The following is a 22,529-nucleotide window of genomic DNA, read 5'->3' as shown; positions in this document are numbered from 1 at the left end:
GATCACGTGTCAAAGGAACCAGCTGAGACAGTGCATGAGTTGGTGAGTGGGAGGTGGTGATGTGTAATGCTGTTTTGTGAGTACTGTCAAGAATAGGATCTGGGTCTGGTTACATTTCACAATTTGGCTCAGATCTATTTCCCACTTATAAAGATCGAAACTTTGATGTTCCCCTCCTCCTTACAGAATCTCACAAGGTGCAAACTACACTGTGAAGAATTAGAACTACAACCATGGCCTTAACACTGGATCAGTGAGAACATTTCTGTGTTGTTGTGTTTTAGTGACAGCCAAGGTTCTAACTCCAGACCAAATTTCCAAAAGGTTGTCTGCAAGACAGAGTCTGTCTTATCTGATCTGTACTTTGTCAGTTACTGTGGATTTCCCCAGACTGAGGGTTATTCCCAGCAATAGGCTTCACGCTGTGTAGCAAATCATTGTGCTTCCTTCAAGCATTCACAGCACCACTCTAAGTAGATGCTGCATGCCTTTAATGAGCTACAGCATCCTTCGTAAATCCCTCATGCCTGAGCTTCATCAGCTGTACAGCTCAGTTAGGAACCTGCTACATTTATGTCAATTAAGCCAGAGAGAACAGTTCCAAGAAATCAAACAGCACAGGTTAAATTCACAGCCAACAAGTATAGTCTCAAGCTTATCTCAAGCTTTCATGCAACAACTCAATTGTGAGCTGATCTTGATCAATCAACAGCTTTGCCCAGAAAGCTTTTTTTGAGAAATGTATACTGGAGATTGCATGTAAGGAGTTCAAACGCACTTCCTGCAACTCAAACACAAATATTCCGTACCACTGCCACAAAGCCGTCGTTGAATCCCACTGCGACTTTGCCCTGGCTTCTGAGTGGAAGGATGCAGGTTGGGGTGGAGAGACTTAGGCCAGTGAGATGGTAAGTGTTCTGTAGAGTGCCCTGGATTTGGTCCCACACACACAATGTGCCCCCAAATGACACAGTGAGCAGCGAGCTGTGGCATCCAAGCACTGTTGTGTATGTGGTGTGGTCCAGGGTGCCACCAGATAATTGGAACAGAGGCTCTCCATTTTTCAGGTGCCAAGCCTTAATCTGAAAGCAAGAAAGATCATAAGATCATAAGCATCGTTAGAATCTGGATAAGTGAGGGAATTTCTTACTTTACACAACAATCCGTTTTCCCCCGGCTCAGTTATTTTCCCGTCAGTACTGCCAGAGACTGAGAACAAACTTGCAAATGTCATTAAAATCAAAGTGAAACAACTTCTCTTTCAGCTTCTGGGCAGTTTTGAGAAACCACTCCATCTGTGGGATGGATTCATGTGAAACAGTGCCTTCTCCTGGTGCTGATAGACTGAGGACTCTCGCCTGACCAGTTTTATTCTCATGAGGTCTCGAATGAAACAGAGTGTGGACCTCGGGCCATGCTGTGGGCCTGGGGCCATGCTGTGGGCCTGGAGCTGACTCCCTTGCCATCTTCTGTAGAAGATGTCCACATCCTTAATTACAAAAGACCTAGGAGCAGGAGGACGCCATTCAGCCCTTCAAGCCTGCTCTGTCACTTAATACGATCAAGACTGATCTCATCTCGACCTCAACTCCACTTTCCTGCCCTCTCTCCAGAACTCTTTAATCTGTTATTAATTAACAATCCGTCTTTCTTCTCCTTAAATTTATTCCATGGCTCAGATCATGAGGAAGACCAACAGGAATAGGCCATTTGGCCCCTCAAGCCTGCTCCGCCATTTAGTAGGATTATGGCTGATCCAACATTCCTCACGTCCACTTTCCTGCCCTTTCCCCATAACCTTTGAGTTCCTAACTGACTAAGAATCTATCTGTCTTAGCCTTAAAAAAATATAAGGACTTTGCCCCCACAGCTCTCTGTGGACACTCAACCCTCTGACAGAAGAAATTCCTCCTCATCTCAGTCTTAAATTGGCCCCCCTTTATTCCGAGACTAGACCCCCTGAAGGTCCTTGAAGGGTCTAGGCCCGAAACATCAGCTTTCCTGCTCCTCTGATGCTGCTTGGCCTGCTGTGTTCATCCAGCTCTACACCTTGTTGCCTCTGGTCCTAGGCTCTCCCATGAGGGAAAACATTATCTCAGCATTGACCCTGTCAAGCCCCTTAAGCATCCTACATGTTTCAATGAGATCACCTCTCATTCTTCTAAACTCCAGTGAGTAGAGTCCCAACCTGTTTAACCGTTTCTCATAAGACAGTCCCTCCATACCAGGGATCATCCTCGTGCACCTTCTCTGAACTGCCTCCCATGCAATTACATTCTTCCTTCAGCAAAAGGACCAAAAATGTATGCAATGCTCAAATTCCCAGTGTGTGCTCCTTGAGTGTCAAGAAAGATCATTCAATAAAATAGTCTTATCAGGAGTGGGGCCTCAGTCCTCTCCCTTAATCTTAATGTACAACTCTAAAGCCATCCTCCTCTGCTACAGGCAGAATCTTGAGGGTAAGGGTGTAACTGAGAATAGAACAGGAGACAACAAGGTGCAGGGCTGGATGAACACAGCAGGCCAAGCAGCATCATAGGAGCAGAGAGGCTGACGTTTCGGGCCGATAGAACAGGAGCTGGTTAATAGAGTTAAGATTCATTAGTCATGATCTAAGTGAATGGCAGAAGAGATGTGAATGACCTCCATTAGTTCCCATATTCAATAACTTCAAAACAGTGTATTGTGCTGGACTTTTTAAAATTCATTCATGGGATGTGGGCATCTCTGAATAGGCCAGCATTTATTGTCCATCCCTAATTGCCCAGAGGGCAGTTAAGAGTAAACCACATTTTTGTAGGTCTGGAGTCATGCGTAGGCCAGACCAGGTAAGGATGGCAGTTTCATTCCCTAAAGGGCATTAGTGAACCAGATGGGTTTCCCATCAATAGGGTGGCACAGTGGCTCACTGGTTAGCACTGCTGCCTCACAGTGCCAGGGACCTGGTTCAATTCTTAAAACCCTTGGGGGACTGTCTGTGTGTAGTTTGCACTTTCTCCCTCTGCCTGTGGGGTTTCCTCCGGGTGCTCCTGTTTCCTCCCACAGTCCAAAGATGTGCAGGCTAGGTGGATTGACCATGCTAAACTGCCCCATAGTGTCCAGGAATGTGCAGCCTAGGTGGGTTAGTCACGGTGAACATGTAGGGATACGAGGACAGGGTAATTAAGTTTGGGTAGATGCTCTTTGGAGGGTTGGTGTGGACCCATTGGGCCGAATGTCCTGCTTCCACACTGTGGGGATTCTGTGAATCAATAACAGCTTCGTGATCACCCTTAGACTGTTAATTCCAGATCCCACCGTATACCATGGCAAGATTTGAACCTGGGTCTCTGGATTAATATCTAGCAACAATACACTAGGCCACCGCCTCCCCGAAGTCAATAGAGTTTATGAGAAGTATAATCGCTCACCAATATTAGAATGGGGAGATGAAAACTGAGGCAGTATTTCTGAAAATGTCCAATGATGGTGAGCAGTGTATTCTGAAATATAGTACAGACACCATAGTTTGATGGGTTCCTAAATTAGGATGGTTAAGACAGAAAGGTCTAGGTCCTTGCCTCAGGCCTACCCAGTACCCACCCACTATCTGACAACACGCTCTGTAGGTCAGCCTGCTCTTTCCTTCCAGGGTTTTTAAGAATAATAAATAATTCTGCATTGTCGGGTGTCACCTCACAAGCCTAGGATCCTGAGGCTGATTGAAACATCCTTATCATTGACGTGAGCTCCCTACTTTGTAAATAGATTCTTGAAAATCAAGAGGGAAGATCCCTCTAGTTCCCTTTCGTAATGCAGAGCACAGGGATCTCATTTACAGATGGAGATCACAACATGCTTCTACCTGGGGGCCTGAGGCCGAGTAGATCACATCAGTAGATTCATCCACGTGGAGTAGTGCAAAGTGTTCATAGCCGGAGTGATCCTCTGGGATGGAATAGATCTCTTTTCCGGTCAGTAGATTCCACAGGCGCAGCGTATGGTCAAAGGATCCGGACACAGCATGAGCCTTGTTGTGAATCACCTTGATGCACTGTACCTCAGCTATGACAGATAACAATCAAATTGATTAGCAGGGACAGATCCATAAAGACTGATCCTGAATTTTCAAGTTCATCGTGATATCCCACAATTCTGTTTTTCCAATTGTTTTCATGGGATGTGGGTATCACAGGCTATCCCAGGATATATTGCTGCCCCTTGTTGCCCTTAAGAAGGTGGTGGTGAGCTGCCTTCTTGGATCAGTGCTGTAGGTAGACCCACTGCACTGTTAGGGAAGTAATTCTATTATTTTGACCCAGTGATGGTGAAGGAACAATAATATATTTCCAAGTCAGCATGGTGAGTGATTTGGAGGGGAACTCACATGGTATTCCATGTATCTGCTCCTCTTATCCATCTAATGGAAGTGGTCCTAGGTTTGGAAGGTGCTGTCTGAGGATCTTTGGTGAATTTCTGCAGTGCACCTTGTAGATGGTACACACTGCTGCTACTGAGCATCGGTGGTGGAGGGAGTAGATATTGAAGGTGGTGGATGGGGCACATCAGGACAATGTGGTCAGCCCCAAGTTGATAGTTTAACACAAATACAAATTTTTCCTTTTGGACCCTTTCCAGTCTAATTAACCCTTAAAGGAACCTGCATTGCTAACATTGACAATTCTGGCCTTTTCAACAACAAACTTGACCTCAACAAATCTGCAATTGGCATTTGACTTCAACATTTCTTTAATGTTTTCCAACCTTGTCTAGCTCTTGATCTTTCTAGCATTGTCATAACAGTACAGGCCAGAAAGCTGTCTTGGCTTATTGTTGCTTTCATTGGTCAGGGAATTGAGTATAGGAGTTGTGGTTGTACAGGACATTGGTGAGGCCACTTTTGGAATACTGTGTCCAGTTCTGGTCGCCCTTCTATAAGAATGATATTATTAAATTGGAGAGGGTTCAGCAAAGATATACAAGGATGTTATCAGGACTGAAGAGTTTGAGTTATGAGGAGAGACTGGATAGGCTGGGACTATTTACCATGGAGCATCAGAGGCTGAAGGGTGACCTTATAGATGTTTATAAAATCATGAGGGTCATGGATGGGGTGAATAGCCAAGATTGTTTTCCTAGAGTAGGGGAGAGCAAAACTAGAGGGCAAGATTTAAGGCGAGAGGGGGAAGATTTAAAAGGGACCCAAAGGGTAACTTTTTCACACAGAGGGTGGTGCATGTGTGGAACGAACTGCCAGAGGCATTGGTGGTGGCAGGTACAATTACATCATTTAAAAGGGCATCTGGATGGGTAAATGAATAGGAAAGGTTTTGAGGGATATAGACCAAATACTGGCAAATGTGATTGGGTCAGATTGGGATGTGTGGTTAGCGTGGCTGAGTTGGGCCGGAGAGCCTGGTTCCATGCTGTATGACTGTATGACTCTATTTCAAAAATGGCCAGTTGCATGCATATGGGTAATACTTTGACAATCAGGTGGAATCTCCAAAGATAAGCCTTTTAATTTTCTCTACATTTAACGAACAGAACAATGTTCATCTTCCACTGGGGGTTGTTATTTCATATTTGGTTTCATATCAAGTTAAGGTTTTGCCTGACCAGAATGGCCTGTCAGTGTGTGAATCACATCGATATCCAACAGGTTCCATACGATCATCATTCCATCTAGTGAAGCTGCCACCAGCAGTGTGCAGTCTGTACTTAACTCCATTGCAGTCACCCCTGTGGACAGAAGCAAAGGGACGGCTACGTCAATGAGATGCTACAGTAAATTAGAGCTGGCACCCACTGCTAGTTAGCTCACCCTCATGAGCAGTTATTGAAGAGCTCCCATTAAGCTGGGAAGAGAAATCAGCTGTCTTTAGGTGCACTTGACTGAAGCAACTAAGGAATGACTGAGGAATAACAATCATTATTGAGTCATAGAGCACAGAAACAAACATTTCAGACCAACTCTTCCAACACAGTTTCCCAAAATAATATTAGTCCCACTCTCCTGCACTTGGCCCGCATCCTCTAAACCTTTCCTATTCATGGACCTGTCCAAGTGTCTTTTAAAGGTTGTAACTGTACCTGCATCTATCACTTTTTCTGCCAGTTTATTTCTCATGGGAACCACCCTCTGTGTGAAGAAGTTGCCCCTCAGGTTCCTTTCAAATCTTTCTGCTCTCACCTTATACCTATGCCCCCTAGTTTCGAACTCCCCCACCCCAGGGTAAAAATCTGGACTATTCATCCTATCCATGCCCCTCATGATTTTATAAACTTCTATAAGGTCACCCCTCAGCCTCCGACGCTCCAGGGAAAATAGCCCCAGCCTATTCAGCCTCTCATTATAGCTCTTGGAGTAGCAAAAGTTCAGGGATTGGAAAAAAATGAAAAATGAGAGGCAGAGAAAGGAAATTCCATTGAATTATTTGTGAACAGGTTGAAGAGTTCAAATGTTTCAACAGAAATCTTTAAATGTGATCCCTCCTCATTCACATCAACTCACACTATCCTCATCTGATGAAAATCCAACCTTCCAGCATTGGAACCATTCAGGAACTGAATGGCATTTGCTGAAAGAATGTTGGCAGCTTAGCACTGGCAAAGGAAGCTTGAGTGATGTGAGATATTGATTCAATTCGCCCCTGACCAGGTGCCCACCCCTGGGCATGGACCCTACCTCCTCACCCCAACAGGGAAAGCTGGGTGACCCTGCCAACATGATCTTTCAGGAAGATCCTTCAAATTGTTTTATTTCCTTGTCACACAGCTCAAGCATATTTGGAACACTTTTATACCAAAAATACTGAATTTAGTAAGAAGCTGACAAGTATACACCCAATGTAAAGTAAAAACCCTATAGTTCTTTTTGTCATTTTCAGTGATGTTCAATATTGTACAGGTAAAGGTACCTGTAATATTCATTTTTGAAGAGAAACTCATTTTCACATCCATTAATTATGCAGGAACGCATTTTAAGGGAAACAAGAAGGAAGTTATATCCAATACAAACTGAAAGAACTGCAGATGCTGTAAACTCGATCCGAAACTTTAACTCCGATTCCTCTCCACAGATGCTGCCAGACCTGCTGACCTATTCCAGTGATTTCTGTTTTAGTTATACCCAATTGTGTTGGTTCCTGAAAGGTTACGTTTATGAAAATTAATTTTAAAGGGAACCTAAAGAATAAAATAATTATGAATGTAACATGATGAAGTAACAAATAGAATAAATTTAAGGAATATTTTGGGGAACATTTTTCAATTACTTCAAGGCAAGATTTATCCTCATGATTGAGATCGTAAATGATCAAACCCTGAAATAAACAATTGGCGCATTAACTGTGACATATTTAAGAAGTATTTTGGTTTGTATTTCAGCAAGTTTATCATGCTTAGAGTGGTGAAAAGCTTAGAGCTCTGTGTCATCCTGTGTCAGCTAAGAAAATCAGATGCTTTAAGGTGTCACTGAAAGGGGAACATTGGAGCATACCTTTACTGAAACCAGTCAACGTTGTCCGTAGTGGTCCCCCAGGAGGCTGAAAGAAGCCACACAGAGGAGTAAAGATTGGGTTGGGACATGCAGCACACCATCTTTCACATTGCTGGCATAGTTCATCAATCATTGGGTAAGAATCCTTGAAGAAATGGAGGCGAGCCAACATCTCAATGTAAAGGACACTCTGATCTACAAAGAAAATACAAGACACTGGTATTCAACGTTATACAGGACACTTCTTTAGGAATGACTAATCATCTAAGTACTATCCACGGCCATTAGCTCCATCTTAATTGCATTTTTACTGTGACTGATTTGGTTTTGTCAAGCCTGGAGTATTAAATTACACCATTCTTCACGGCTGTGCTAACCCATTCTATACTCTGAAGGACGGTCAACAAATATTTCTGAAACCAATGTTAACTCATTCTGTTCTCTAAGGGACTATTAACCTGGTCCATTTGTTAAGTCAGTGATCAGTACTCTGATCGCTAAGGAGTAATAACACATCGTTCTTCAAGGAAGGGTTAACCTAGTCAAATTTGTCAGTGAACATTAACCCAGTCCTTTCCCTCAGTGAATGTTACGCCAGTCTATTTTCAAAAGGAATGCTAAAATGTTTCATTCTAGCGAGAATAACCCACTTACTTTCTAATGCTAACTTAACCCATTCATTCACTAATGCAGTAATAAGCCACTCGATCCTCCGTGGATATATGAACCCTCTCCGTTCTGTAAGACAGTGACCGTACACTCCATTATCAGCAGTTGCTCTTACCTACTCCATTTTCCATGAAGTCCACAGTAGGCCAGATCAGTAAAAGTGCATCCTGAACAAGCTGCACCTCAGGACAATCAATTTGCTTGGTGCATGCATAAAAATCCTCCAGCAAACCTTTCATTCCTGAGACTTGTATCTTACAAACTATCCAATCCATGTTCCCTGAAAATTCCAAAGAATCCGAGATGTCAGCACAGTGCAGGGAGCTCATGGCCCTGTTAAATCTAAATATATCCTGTGGGAGAATGTGTGGTACTGTTGTGGATTCTGACACTATCTCAGATGGGGAAATGACACTCTGTCGAGAGGTGGTTGCGAGAGATGAATGAAAACAGCAGTTTGTGAAGCGCTGTTGATTGGTAGAGCTGAGACATTTACCAAGCAAAGACTGTTTAAATAAATGTCAAGGCCCAAAACAAAGCAAGGAACTCAAAGATTCTTGTGTTAGTTACTGCTCAAATACAAGTGTAGCACTGAAACAGACAGAGGAGAACGTAAGAGTGGTCCTCAGTTCCACAACAGAGAAGGGTTCTTGTAACCTGAAGAGATTGTTTACTCAAACTCCATGAGTTTTTGTCCATTTGCCTGTTATCTGCATGGGAATACTGACCAGCCCATTAAAACCTTTCAATCTATAATTCTGCATTTTATTGACCCTTTTCTATACTGGTATACAGAACTTATGCAGCATGCTGGTTAGCACTGCTGTCTCTCAGCACCAGGGACCTGCGTTTGATTCCAGCCTTGGGTGACTGTCTGTGCAGAGTTTGCACATTCTCCCAGTGTCTGCGTGGGTTTCCTCCGTGTGCTCCGGTTTCCTCCCACAGTCCAAGCTTGTGTTTTCAAATTAACTTATTGGACTATAACCTGGTGTCGTGTGAATTCTGACTTTGTCCACCCCAGTCCAACACCGGCACCTCCACATCACAGTCCAAATATGCAGGTTAGATGGACTGGCCCTGAGAAATGCAGGGTTATAGGGAAAGCGTAGGGGCTGTGGGCCTGGATGGGAAATTTTTTGGATGCTCATTGCGGACTCAATGAGCTGAATGGCCTGCTTCCACACTGTAGGGATTCTATGATTTATATATCATGTATGTAGATAAGTGCACACATGTCTATGTTGTGTGTGTGTGTACATGGACGTGTATGTTGTGTGTGTGTGTGTACGTGGACGTGTATGTTGTGTGTGTGTGTGTGTGTGTGTACATGGATGTGTATGTTTTGTGTGTGTGTACATGGACGTGTATGCTGTGTGTGTGTACATGGATGTGTATGTTGTGTGTGTGTACATGGACGTGTATGTTGTGTGTGTGTGTACGTGGATGTGTATGTTGTGTGTGTGTGTGTATGTACATGGATGTGTATGTTGTGTGCGTGCACATGGACGTGTATGTTGTGTGTGTGTGTGTACATGGACGTGTATGTTGTGTGTGTGCATATGGACGTGTATGTTGTGTATGTGTACATGGACGTATATGTTGTGTGTGTGTGTGTACATGGATGTGTATGTTGTCTGTGTGCACATGGACGTGTATGTTGTGTGTGTGTACATGGTTGTGCATGTTGTGTGTGTGTGTGCACATGGACGTGTATGTTGTGTGTGTGTACATGGATGTGCATGTTGTGTGTGTGTGTGTGTGTGTGTGTGTGTGTGTGTGTGTGTGTGTACATAAGAACATAAGAACTAGGAGCAGGAGTAGGCCGTCTGGCCCTTCGAGCCTGCTCTGCCATTCAATAAGATCATGGCTGATCCTTTCGTGGATTCAGATCCACTTACCCGCGTTCTCACCGTATCCCTTAATTCCTTTATTGTTCAAAAAAAAATCTACCTTTTTTTTAAAAGCTTTTACTGAAGTAGCGTCAACTACTTCACTGGGCAAGGAATTCCATAGATTAACAACCCTCTGGGTGAAGAAATTCCTTCTCAGTTCAGTCCTAAATCTGCTCCCTCTAATCTTGAGGCTATGCCCTCTTGTCCTAGCTTCACCTGCCAGTGGAAACATCCTCTCTACTTCTATCTTATCTATTCCCTTCATAATTTTACATGTTTCTATAAGATCCCCCCTCAATCTTCTGAATTCCAATGAATATAATCCCAATCTACTCAGTCTCTCCTCATAAGCCAACCCCCTCAACTCTGGAATCAACCTAGTGAACCTCCTTTGCACCCCCTCCAGTGCCAGTACATCCTTTCTCAAGTAAGGAGACCAAAACTGCACACAGTACTCCAGGTGTGGCCTCACCAGCACCTTGTACAGCTGCAACATAACCTCTCTGCTTTTTATTTCAATCCCTTTAGCAATGAAGGACAAAATTCCATTTGCCTTCCTAATTACTTGTTGTACCTGCAGACCTACCTTCTGTGATTCATGCACAAGGACACCCAGGTCCCTCTGCACAGCAGCATGCTGCAACTTTTTACCATTCAAGTAATAATCCTTTTTAATATTACTCCTACCAAAATGTATGACTTCACATTTATTTACATTGTATTCTATCTGCCAGACCTTTGCCCACTCACTCAATGTATCTACGTTCCTCTGCAAAGTTTCACAGTCCTCTGCACACTTTGCTTTGCCACTCATCTTAGTGTCATCTGCAAACTTTGACACCCTACACGTGGTCCCCAGCTCCAAATCATCTATATAAATTGTAAATAATTGCGGTCCCAACACCGATCCCTGAGGCACACCACTAGTCACTGACTGCCAGCTAGAATAGCACTCATTTATCCCCACTCTTTGCTTCCTGTTAGTCAACCAATCCTCTATCCATGCTAATACTTTACCCCTAATGCCATGCATCCTTATCTTATGCAGTCGCCTCTTGGGCGGCACCTTGTCAAAGGCCTTTTGGAAGTCTAGGTACACCACATCCACTGGGTCCCCATTGTCCACCTTGCTCGTAATGTCTTCATAGAATTCCAGAAGATTTGTCAAGCATGACCTGCCCTTCATGAACCCATGCTGCGTCAATTTCTATCAAGATGCCTTGCTATTTCTTCCTTGATAACAGACTCAAGCATCTTCCCCACTACAGAGGTTAAGCTAACTGGTCTATAATTCCCCATCTTTTGTCTACTTCCCTTTTTAAACAGTGGCGTCACATTTGCTGTTTTCCAATCTGCTGGGACTGCCCCAGAGTCCAGCGAATTTTGGAAAATTACCACCAGTGCCCCTGCTATTTCTCCCGCCATCTCTTTTAGTACCCTGGGATGCATTCCATCAGGGCCAGGAGACTTATCAATCCTTAGCTCCATTAGCTTACCCAATACTACCTCTTCCGTAATTATGATTGTTTCCAGGTCCTCACCTACCTTCATCTCTTTGTCTATTACTGGCATGTTATTAGTGTCTTCCACTGTGAAGACCGATACAAAATACCTGTTCAATGCCTCGGCCATTTCATCATATCCCATAACTAAATTCCCCTTCTCATGCTCTAAAGGGCCAATGTTTACTTTAGCCACTCTTTTTTGTTTTATATATTTATATAAACTTTTCCTATCTGTCTTTATATTCTGTGCTAGTTTTTTCTCATGTTCTATCTTACTTTTCCTTATAGCTCTTTTTGTGGCTTTCTGTTGACCTTTAAGGTTTTCCCAATCTTCTAGTTTCATGCTGTTTTTGGCCACTTTGTATGCCTTCTCTTTCAATTTGATAGCCTCCCTTATTTCTTTAGACACCCATGGCAGATTACCCCTTTGCTTACATCCTTCCTTTTCATTGGAATATACTTTTGCTGAGCACTTTGAAAGATTGCTTTGAAAGTCCTCCACTGCTCGTCAACTGTCCCACCATAAAATCTTTGTTTCCAGTTTACTTTAGCCAAGTCCTCCCTCATTCTATTGTAGTTCCCCTTGTTCAAGCACAGGACCCTTGTATTGGATTGTACAGGACCCATCTGTATTCTAAATTCAACCATACTGTGATCACTCCTTCCAAGAGGATCCTTAACTATGAGGTCATTAATTATTCCTGTCTCATTACACAGGACCAGGTCTAGGATAGCTTGCTCCCGCGTTGGTTCCATTACATACTGTTCAAGAAAACTATCACGGATACACTTAACGAACTCCTCCTCAAGGCTACCCTGACCGAGCTGGTTCGACCAATCTACATGTAGGTTAAAATCCCCCATGATAATTGCCGTACCATTTTTACAGGCATTAGTTATTTCTTTGTTTATTGCCCGCCCCAATGTGATATTATTATTTGGTGGCCTATAGACTACGCCTATCAGTGACTTTTTCCTCTTAGAATTTCTAATTTCCACCCAAATGGATTCAACCTCATTCTCCATAGAACCTATATCATCTCTCAGCACCGCCCTGATGGCGTCCTTGAATATCAGGGCTACACCACCTCCCTTACCTTCCTGTCTGTCCTTCCGAATAGCCTGGTACCCTTGGATATTTAACTCCCAGTCGTGACCATCCTGTAACCATGTCTCAGTAATGGCTACCAAATCATATTCATTCGCGATGATTTGTGCCATTAACTCATCAACCTTGTTACGAATTCTACGAGTATTCAGGTAAAGTGCCTTTATGCTAGCTTTCTTACCCTCATGATTTCCAACATCTCTAATAATATCTCCTGAGTTATCCTTCCTTTTTGCTTCTTTCATAGTCTGCCTTGAACTTAAACCCTCCTGCACACATGCTAACCTGCTGCTTACCTTTTTATTTACCATCATACTCCCTGTCGTTTTCCCTTTCCCTTCCCCCCAACTCACTAGTTTAAAGTCCTAGTGACCACCCTATTTATCCTTTTCGCAAGAACACTGGTTCCAGATTGGTTCAGGTGGAGACCGTCCCATCGGTACAGATCCCTCCGGTTCCAAAACTGATGCCAATGCCCCATGAAATGGAACCCCTCTTTCCCACACCACTCCCTTAGCCACGTGTTTACTTCCCTAATTTTCTTATCCCTAAGCCAATTTGCACGTGGCTCGGGCAGTAATCCGGAGATTATGACCCTCGAGGACCTGTTCCTTAATTTCGTTTCTAGTGCTTGTGTACATGGACGTGTATGTTGTGTGTGTGTACATGGACATGTATGTTGTGTGTGTGTACATGGACGTGTAGGTTGTGTGTGTGTACATGGACGTGTATGTTGTGTGTGTGTGTACATGGACGTGTATGTTGTGTGTGTGTACATGGACATGTATGTTGTGTGTGTGTACATGGACGTGTAGGTTGTGTGTGTGTGTACATGGACATGTGTGGATCTGAGGGTACTCTATACAGTCAGTGAAGTACTTTCAAAACGTAGTCACTGTTACCTTATAAGAAACACAACAGCTATTTTGGGCATTGCAAGCTCACACAGACAGCAATATGATAAATAAACAGGATATCCTGGCGTACTGAATATAACACATTGACATCACCTTGATATAATGTCAAATATCCATTAGAATGATGGGTGATCGGGGGTTGAAGGTCAGCCAGAATATTCATGAATTCCCTTGCTTTTCTTGAAATAGTGCCTGGGGATTTTGACACCTCTGAGATGACAGATTTGATTTAACGTCTTTGTTAAATTTCAGCATCCCGTACAGAGCAGCATTCCCTCAGTGCAGCACTGGTAACAAGGTCCTCACATTTCTGGACTGGGAATTGAACCCATGACAGTTAGGGCTGGCTGATGCTAATTGGTCATTCCTCTGGCCCACAGGACAATCACTGATGGTTACGTAAGTGGTCACCTTAGCTCAATGGTTCAAAACCTCCACTCACTGCCCAGATTATGTCCCGAATACAATACACATACAGTGTGTCCCAAAATAGCGGGCACTGTGATTCAGATCGTTCAGTACAGAATGTCCTCCCTAGTGTGAGGTTAAAAGCTCTTCCTTACCAAGAACCTCCTGTTTCAGCTCCTCAATGCGCCCCCCATTCAGCAGATGGTGCGGCAGTTCACGCAGTTTCCTCAAGTTCAGAACATCATCGCCAAATCTCAGTGGCTGAGCAGAGACCTGGTCCAGAATAAAGGTTCAATTCACAATCACTAAATTCTGCCAGAACTCTGGCTCCTGAAGCGGGGGTTTGGGACAGGGACCAGGATTGTGTCCAATGTTTCATGTCCAAGCTGACTTCTGATGGGCAAAGTAACAGAGGACTGAGAGGTGTCAACCACAATCTGTTTGACTCTGAGGCTAGAGTGCAACAATTGAGCTCGGGCTGATTCCATTCTTGATGGCTACCCTTCTGGCCCTGGGCTAGTAGCTATTGTGATTATGAGCTTTTTGTCATTCTGGGACCTTGATCAGATGGACTAGTGGGCCGAGGAGTGGCAGTTAGAGTTTAATATAAACAGATGTAAAGTGTTGCATTTTGGGAAGGCAAACCAGAGCAGGACTTGTACAGCAAATGGTAGGGCCCTGGGGAGTGTTGTTGAACAGACAGACCTAGGGGTACAGGTGCATTGCTCCTTAAAAGTGGAGTCACAGGTAGACAGGATAGTGAAGAAGGTGTTTGGTACACTTGCCTTCATTGGTCAGTGTGTTGAGTATAGGATTTGGGAGGTCATGTTGCAGCTGTACAGGACATTGGTGAGGCCACTTTTAGAATATTGCATTCAATTCTGATCCCCCTGATATAGGAAGTATGTTGTTAAACTTGAGAAGGTGCAGAAAAGATTTATAAGGAAGTTGCCAGGTTTGGAGGGTTCAAGCTATAGGGAGAGGCTGAATAGGCTGGGGCTATTTTCCCTGTAGTGTTGGAGGCTGAGGGGTGACCTTATAGAGGTTTATAAAATCATGAGAGGCATGGATAGGGTGAATAGCCAAGGTCTTTTCCCATAATAGGGGAGTCCAAAACTAGAGGGCGTAGGTTTAAGGTGAGAAGGGAAAGATTTAAAAGGGGCCGAAGGGGAAACTTTTTCACACAGAGGGTGGTGTGTGTATGGAATGAGCTGCTAAAGGAAGTGGTGCAGGCTGATACAATGACAACATTTAAAAGATATCTGATGAGTATGTAAATAGGAAGGGTTTAGAAGGATATAGGCCAAATGCTGTCAAATGGGACTAGGTCAGATTGGCATGTCTGGTTGGTATGGACGAGTTCAATTGAAGGGTCTGATTCCGTGTTGTACATCTCTATAACTCACTGCTGAAGATCTCAGATCATTTGACACTGGCCTCTCTCACAGTCATATCATCTCATATCCCTTGCTGCCGTAGCTTCTTTTTAACTCCTGTCTGACTTAAATACATCTCAAACACAGCTTATCAAAATATATGTTAATTGTACATAAGGCATGGGCAACGCTGACTGGGCCAGCATTTATTGCCCATCCCTAATTACCCTGGAGAAGGTGGTAGTGAGCTGCTTACTTTAACCACTGTAGGTAGACCCACAACGCTGTAAGAGAGGGTATTCAGGATTTTGACCTGACAACAGTGAAGGAAAGGTGAGATATTTCCAAGTCTGGATGATGATTGACTTGGAGGGGAACTCAATGGTGCTGGTGTTCCCATGTATCTGCTTCCCTTGTCCTTCTAGGTGGAAGTGGTTGTGGGTTTGGAAGGTGCCGTCTGAGGATCTTTGGTGAATTTCTGCAGTGCATCTTGTAGATAGTACACACTGTTGCTACTGAGCATCAGTGGTGGAGGGAGTGGATGCTTGTGGCCAATCAAGAGGGGGCTGCTTTGTCCTGGATGGTGCCAATATCACGAGTGTTGTTGGGGCTGCACTCATCCAGGCAAGTGGGAGTATTCCATCACAATCCTGACTTGTGCCTTGTAGATGGTGGACTGTGAACTCAGTGAGCAGTGGTTTGTTGAACAATCAGTGCAGGGAAGCGTAGTCTGGGTGAAAAGTACCTTCCTGTCTGCAACCAGAGTGTCCTTCAAGAGTGGGAGTGTGATGCTCTTCTTGTTGCCATGACTCCATGTACCCTTGAAATAATCAGCCAGCACCGAGTGGCGTTTGGTTTTCTCTTCTGCCTGGAGGTACAGCTCATGCACCACCTCTGTGAACTGTCTGAAACAAAGCACAGGAACCGTTGTGTAAGTCTGTCAGCTGGGTGTGACACACTGTCGTGTTAAAGTTAACTGACATAGTCACTTAAATTCATACTGTACCTGTCTGCAACAGGGGCCTACTGCAGGGTGACAGGCCTAAAATACTGCAGGCTCAGTCATGAGGAGGTGGCGGGGGGCAGGTGAGGGGGGGCCTTCGGTTGATTGCAAAGATCAGCTGATTCCTTTAGGGTTTGTCCCTGCAGGAGTGAGAGGGGAGAGATTCCAAGCTACACCAACACCCCCCACCCCCCTACTGAGCTATCTTTCATGTTGTGGGCCTGGAGATTAGGCTGGCTCAGGGCCTGAGTCGCTGAAGAGCACACGGGGGCGGGGGTGGTGTGGGGCGTCAACACCAGCACTGAGCCGGGGGTGAGCTTCCCTGTTTCCCCAGGGCTTGACACGATAAGTCACGACTAAAGTGTCACACTTCCCTTCCCAGTTGCTGGTTTTCAAAATGGCCACTTTGGCTGCCATCGCCTGAGCCAAGAGCAACCAAAGGGCAATTGGAACACAGGGAAATGGTGGTGTAGTAATCCAGTCTGAGGGCCGTGGTTCAAATCCCACTAAAGCAGCTGGAGGAACTTAAATTTAATTCTAAAAAACTCCTGGAACATAAGATAAAGTGACCATGACAACTGTCATCGATTGTTGTAAAAATCCATCCACTCCCAGGAACAAAAATCCACCACTCATAGCCAGACTGGCCCTACATGTAACTCCAGACCCACAGCAATACAGTTAACAATGGCCTAGCTAGTCGCTTAACTCCACCAGGGATGGGGCAACAAATGCCATCCTTGCCAATGATGCCCACAGCCCACGAAGAAATAAAAAGACACTAGGTTCACCATCTACAGATGTTGTGCCCAGCTGTGTGCAATATAAGCTGTGTCTCTATAAGCGGCCCTTCTCCAATACTATGGTTACTCCACGGAGAGAGAATATTGGAAACCAACTGAGTGAGACCTCCCAACTGACAGGTATCAGGATAGAACTGGAACAAGCTCAAAAACAAAGACAGACAATGATATTTGGAAGTAGAAGCAAAATTTGAGAAGGTAACAGAGGAGGAAAAGTTGCGAAGTTGGAGGCCAGTTGGAAAATGTCCATTGTATGAGAGGGTTGAAATCCTAATGGGTGCAAATGTGAAAACAAAAATAGGGATGGTAGAGTGAAAAGAAATGAAGAAAGATTTGCATTTATGTAGCACCTTTCACAATCACTGGATGTCTCAAAGCACTTAAACCACTTTTGATGTGGGATGACTGTTGTGGCATGGCAACCAATTAGCGCACAGGCAGCTCCAACAAACAACGGTGCGATGATGGCCCAGAAAATCTGTTTGTGTGATGTTAAAGGTAAATAACAGATGGGACAGTAGGGACTGCTCCTTTTCCCTTCTTCCAGACAGTACCATTAGGATCTTTCCCATTAAACTGAGCCAACAGACAGAGGTTTGTCCCATCTCATCTAACACTGTGGAAGTCCTTCTGTACTGAGCCTAAACATTGTGCTTGAGAGGGGCTTGAAGCGTCTGGCTCAGAGACAGACTCTACAAACTGAGCCTCTGCTGGCATTCAACACAGGAAAGGCATTCAACACAGGAAAGGTAGTGCTGCAGATGGAGATTCAGAGGAGAACTCAAACAGTTACCGGTGATAAAGGCCGAACACTGGGAACCCATCTGCCTGCCTCTCCACCAAGTACTCCCCAATGTCGTAGCGAAGCCGGGTCCACAGTAAGGGAGGGAGGCAGACGATGTCTTTGTTCGGAGGGGACCAGTACTGGTAGATGTCACCGAGCACTTCATCATCCAACGAGAGGACCTCCTTTAGCTCACTCTCTGACAGTCCATTCCTGTAACGTCAAGGTGCCAGATTGTAATGGAACAATGAGCTGTGCTGTAACCGCATCATACATTGCAACAACAACTCAGATTTCTGCAGTGCCTTTCACATATGACATCCCAAGGCAATTCACAAGAGTATTACAAAACATTGAGCCTCAGGCAGAAGTATTAGATCGCATGACCAAAGTTAATGACTGTTTTCTCATTTGTTACATTTGTTTATAACTTTATTTGAACTTAAGAAGTAAAAGTGGTAACTATTAATTGCCTGAACACATGTCTATAGGGAGTACCAACAATGGGGGTAGAGTGAGCTATAAGACTAAGTAGTCAATAAATGCAAACCACAAAAGGACGTGTCTTGGTTTGGATGCAGATTGACCGCACCTATTTCTTTCTGCTCACACACTGTTAGCTCCGGTGTCCCCTGAGGATCAATCCATGGTCCCTTCCTCTTTCTCAGTGAAACGCATTTATTTCCACATGTACACTGACAGCCTCCAAATTTACCTGTCCATTTCTCCGCCGCTGTTATATTATCAGGCTGCTTTGTCAACATCCAGTCATGAGCAAAGACTCTCTGGCAATTACACTTCGGGAAGGCTGACGACATTGTTTTCGCTCCCTGCTCTAAAACTCCACTTTCTGTCCAGAGAGGTCAGAGTGTGGAGGAGAGGGGAAGAGGTATAAAGAGGGAATTCTAGAGCTGAGGGCCCAGACAACTGTAAACAGGTGGAGAAACTCAATTTGGGTACAGAAAACTTGGAGACTTATAGGATTAAAGGATGTTACTGAGATAGTCCATGCGGGGATTTACAAACAAGATGCGTGTTTTAAATTCAAGGCAATTCTTGGTCAATGTAGGTCAGTGAGCATGGAGGGAGAGGGCACAATAGGGACTCGGGATTTTCTGCAAGTTAAGACACAGACAGTGGAGGTTAAGTTGACTCAAGCTTATAGGAGATAGAATGGGGGAGGCCAGCCCAAGGATATGTTGCATAAAGCTGTTAGTGCATGAAAGAGTTAAATGAAGGGATGATCCACCCATAAGATTGTAAGGTACTGGCCCCAGGAGGAGCTACCCAAAGGGTGTGTGTTTGAGTAATCCTGTGATTGAGCACTAGTTGCAAGTGCTGAGATCTGTTTGGCAGACAGTAATGCCTACTTACTCTTAAGTCACAGAATCACAGAAGTGTTACAGCACAGAACAAGGCCATTTGGCCCGTCGTGCCTGTGCCAGCCCTTCAAATGAGCATCATTACCTCGTGTCAATCAGCTGCCTTTTTCCCATATTCCTCTCATGCTATTTCTATCCAAATAATCATCCAAAGGCCTCTCTTGAATGCCTCAATTGAACGTGCCTCCCCCATGTCTCCAGGCAGGACACTAACTACTCGCTGTGTGAAAAAAAGGTTTTCTCACATCATCCCTGCTTCTTTTGCAATCACCACAAATCTGTGCTCTCTCGCTTTCGTTCCTTCTACAAGTGGGAACAGCTTCTCCCTAATCCAGTTCACTCATGATTTTGAAAACCTATATCAGATATCCTCTCAACCATCTTCTCTCCAAGGAGAACAGTGCCAAGTACTTCAATCCATCCTCAATACTGGAGTCTCTCATTCCTGGAACTATTCTTGTAAATCACTTCTGCACACTCTCCAATACATTCACACCTTCCATATAATTGCAGTGCCCACAATTGTATACAATGCTCGAGCTGAAATCGAACAAGTGTATTATATACTTCAATGTCATCTCCTTCCTGTTGTACTATATGCCCCTATTCGTAAACCAAAAACGCTGTATGCAATATACAGAGTTCATGTTTAGCCCAATATGAGTATGTCATGAAGAAGAGTCATATCGAATTTGAAACATAAACTCTGCTTTCTTTGTCCACAGATGCTGCCAGACCTGCTGAGTTTCTCCGACGATTTCTGGTCATTATATGTAAAAAACATTTACTGTTTAGCAACATTGAGCCTATCGTCATGTGCACATCCTTCGCCACTTGGTGTTCGTAGGCTAGACTCATACCAATAAGAGATTGGTGACAGTGAACCTGACCAAAACATCTCAGATAGCTCTGATGGAGCACCACAATATAAACCATGCTAACCAAGGCAGCTTTTGTCCTATGTACTGGGGACAGTCAAGTCTAGAAGTAAAGGTTATGCACGAGGTGTTGCATTTTGTAAAGGCAAAGCAGGGCAGGACTTATACACTTAATGATACGGTCATGGGGAGTGTTGCTGAACAAAGAGACCATGGGGTGCAGGTTCATAGTTCCTTGAAAGTGAAGTTGCAGGTAAACAGAATAGTGAAGAAGGTGTTTGGTATGTTGCCTTTATTGGTCAGTGCATTGAGTATAGGAATTGGGAGGTCATGTTGCAGTTGTACAGGATATTGGTTAGGTCACTTTTGGAACACTGCATTCAATTCTGGTCTCCCTGCTTTGGAAGGATGTTGTTAAATTAGAAAGGGTGCAGAAAAACCTGATGCCGGGGTTGGAGGGTTTGTGCTACACGGAGAAGCTGAATAAGCTGGGGCTATTTTCCCTGGAGCATCGGAGGCTGTGGGGTAAGTTTGTAGAGGTTTATAAAATCATGAAGGGCATGGATAGGGTAAATAGCCAGGTCTTTTCCCTGGGGTGGGGGAGTCCAAAACTAGAGGCCATAGGTTTACGGTGAGAGGGGAAAGATTTAAAAGGAATCTGAGGGAAAACTTTTTCACACAGAGGGTAGTGTGTGCATGGAATGAGCTGCCAGAGGAAGTGGTAGAGGCTGGTCCAATTACAATATTTAAAAGGCATCTGGATGGGTATATGAATAGGAAGGTTTAGAAAGTTATGGGCCAAAGGCTGGCAAATGGAACTGGATTAATTTAGGACATCTGGTCAGTATGGATGAGTTGAACCAACGGCTCCTTTTTTTAAACTGTAGAGCTCTAAGGAGCAGTATCTCTCAGCAAAACCAACCTCGAGCATGTGATGTATCCCAGGGCGTGCGAGACAAATACCCGGCCGTGCCTCTTCTCGAGGCGTGAGTATAAGAGGCGCACGGCGTCCCGCGTGCCCACAGCTACGTCCAGCTCCGAGGCCGGCACATACGAGCTCCACCTCTTGGCCTCGTCGAAGGTCAGCTTGAGCATGAGGGGCTGGCCACAGTTGCGGAAACGCTCCAGGATGAGGTCTCGCTGCTCGGTGGTGAGCCTCCTGTTCACCGTGCTCAGCAGCAGGTCGATGAGCTCTCGGCCGTGCTGGCTGGACAAAGCCTGCACTTTGAAGTGGCACTCAGGCCTTGGGATCACCTCCTGCAGCACAGCCAAGATGTTGTGCTCCTTGGGCAAAGTGGAGACGATGATGTGGACCTTTGCGGGGCATACCTTCGGCAGCCAATGGAGCCTGTGAGCTCCGTCATTGGAAGATAACTGGTCCAGAGAGTCGAAGAGAAGGACTAGGGCCTCTTGGTTTCTCTTGGACACCGTGCTCAGGAGACTGTGGAAGAATCGGACCAGCTCAGCATAAGAGTTGGTGACGTGGGCTGCAGGCAGTTTGAGCCTGAAGGCCAGGCACACTTGGAAGCAGACACTCTTCAGCACTGAGTGTATGTCTGAGCTCAGGGCCGATGTACCCAGCAGCCTGGTGACCACCACGCAGCCTTTCCTGAACGTTTTCCTCACCTCCTCGGCCAGCTTCGACATCACCGCTGTCTTTCCTGTCCCCGATGCCCCGTGGACAACCATCGGCCAGTGGGCGCTCCTGTCGTGCAGCTCAAGACATTGGCCAATGTCGCTGAGGAGCCGCGAGCGCCCGCAGAAGACGCTGCGCTTGGCCCTACACAGATGCCCGTGGTGGCGCAGTTCCTCGAAGAGCCAGGCTGGTTCCTCCTGGGCTCCACGTTGTGCCACCAACTTTGCCTGGATCTGCTGCTTCATGTCCTCCACAAAGTTCTGGCACAGGTCGTCGAGATACTCGTCGTGAGCTTGGCTCTGCACGTCCAGCACTCCGCCTGACCACGGCACCCAGTGCACCCGTAGGCTCCTGGCAGACTTGCTGACAATTTGGGCCTTTAGGCTGGTGAGTAGCTCCTGGGCCTCCATGTCGACGCTCCCGTCATCTTTAACATCAATGAATTTGGGCAGCTGCTTTTGGTCAAACTGATCCGGGAGATTGGCGATGTCGCGGACAAACACCGAAGAGCACAAGTCCCCTTCTCTTGTTTCGCCTAAGCCCCGGTCGATCTCAAACTCAGTAACTGCAGCACAGTGGAGGGGTGGGGGAGGGACCATTATTAGACTTGAACAATAGTCAGTAGCAATCATTCAACTAGTAACAGTGAGATGGAGACCTGAGTTCATCTAGATTACCCCGCACAAAG

General features: G+C 45.1%; 1 protein-coding gene across 1 annotated transcript in view; it reads right to left on the bottom strand.

The window, feature by feature from the left end:
- The window catches only part of nwd1 (NACHT and WD repeat domain containing 1), a 60,315-nt gene that overhangs the window by 21,608 nt on the left and 16,178 nt on the right, over window positions 1-22,529 (bottom strand). Inside the window, exons 6-14 of the mRNA XM_048607803.1 lie at window positions 21,128-22,406; window positions 17,955-18,158; window positions 16,101-16,260; window positions 14,135-14,252; window positions 8,265-8,429; window positions 7,481-7,675; window positions 5,599-5,721; window positions 3,845-4,044; window positions 810-1,082 (exon numbers count right to left, since the gene is read on the bottom strand). Coding sequence (XP_048463760.1) covers window positions 810-1,082; window positions 3,845-4,044; window positions 5,599-5,721; window positions 7,481-7,675; window positions 8,265-8,429; window positions 14,135-14,252; window positions 16,101-16,260; window positions 17,955-18,158; window positions 21,128-22,406 — 2,717 coding nt within the window. The remainder of the gene's footprint in view (window positions 1-809; window positions 1,083-3,844; window positions 4,045-5,598; window positions 5,722-7,480; window positions 7,676-8,264; window positions 8,430-14,134; window positions 14,253-16,100; window positions 16,261-17,954; window positions 18,159-21,127; window positions 22,407-22,529) is intronic.

Source organism: Rhincodon typus, chromosome 18, assembly GCF_021869965.1.
Source record: "Rhincodon typus isolate 14 chromosome 18, sRhiTyp1.1, whole genome shotgun sequence".
Taxonomy (NCBI): Eukaryota; Metazoa; Chordata; class Chondrichthyes; order Orectolobiformes; family Rhincodontidae; genus Rhincodon; species Rhincodon typus.
The sequence above is the reverse complement of the archived record's forward strand: the minus strand, read 5'-3'. Positions and strand labels throughout refer to the sequence as shown.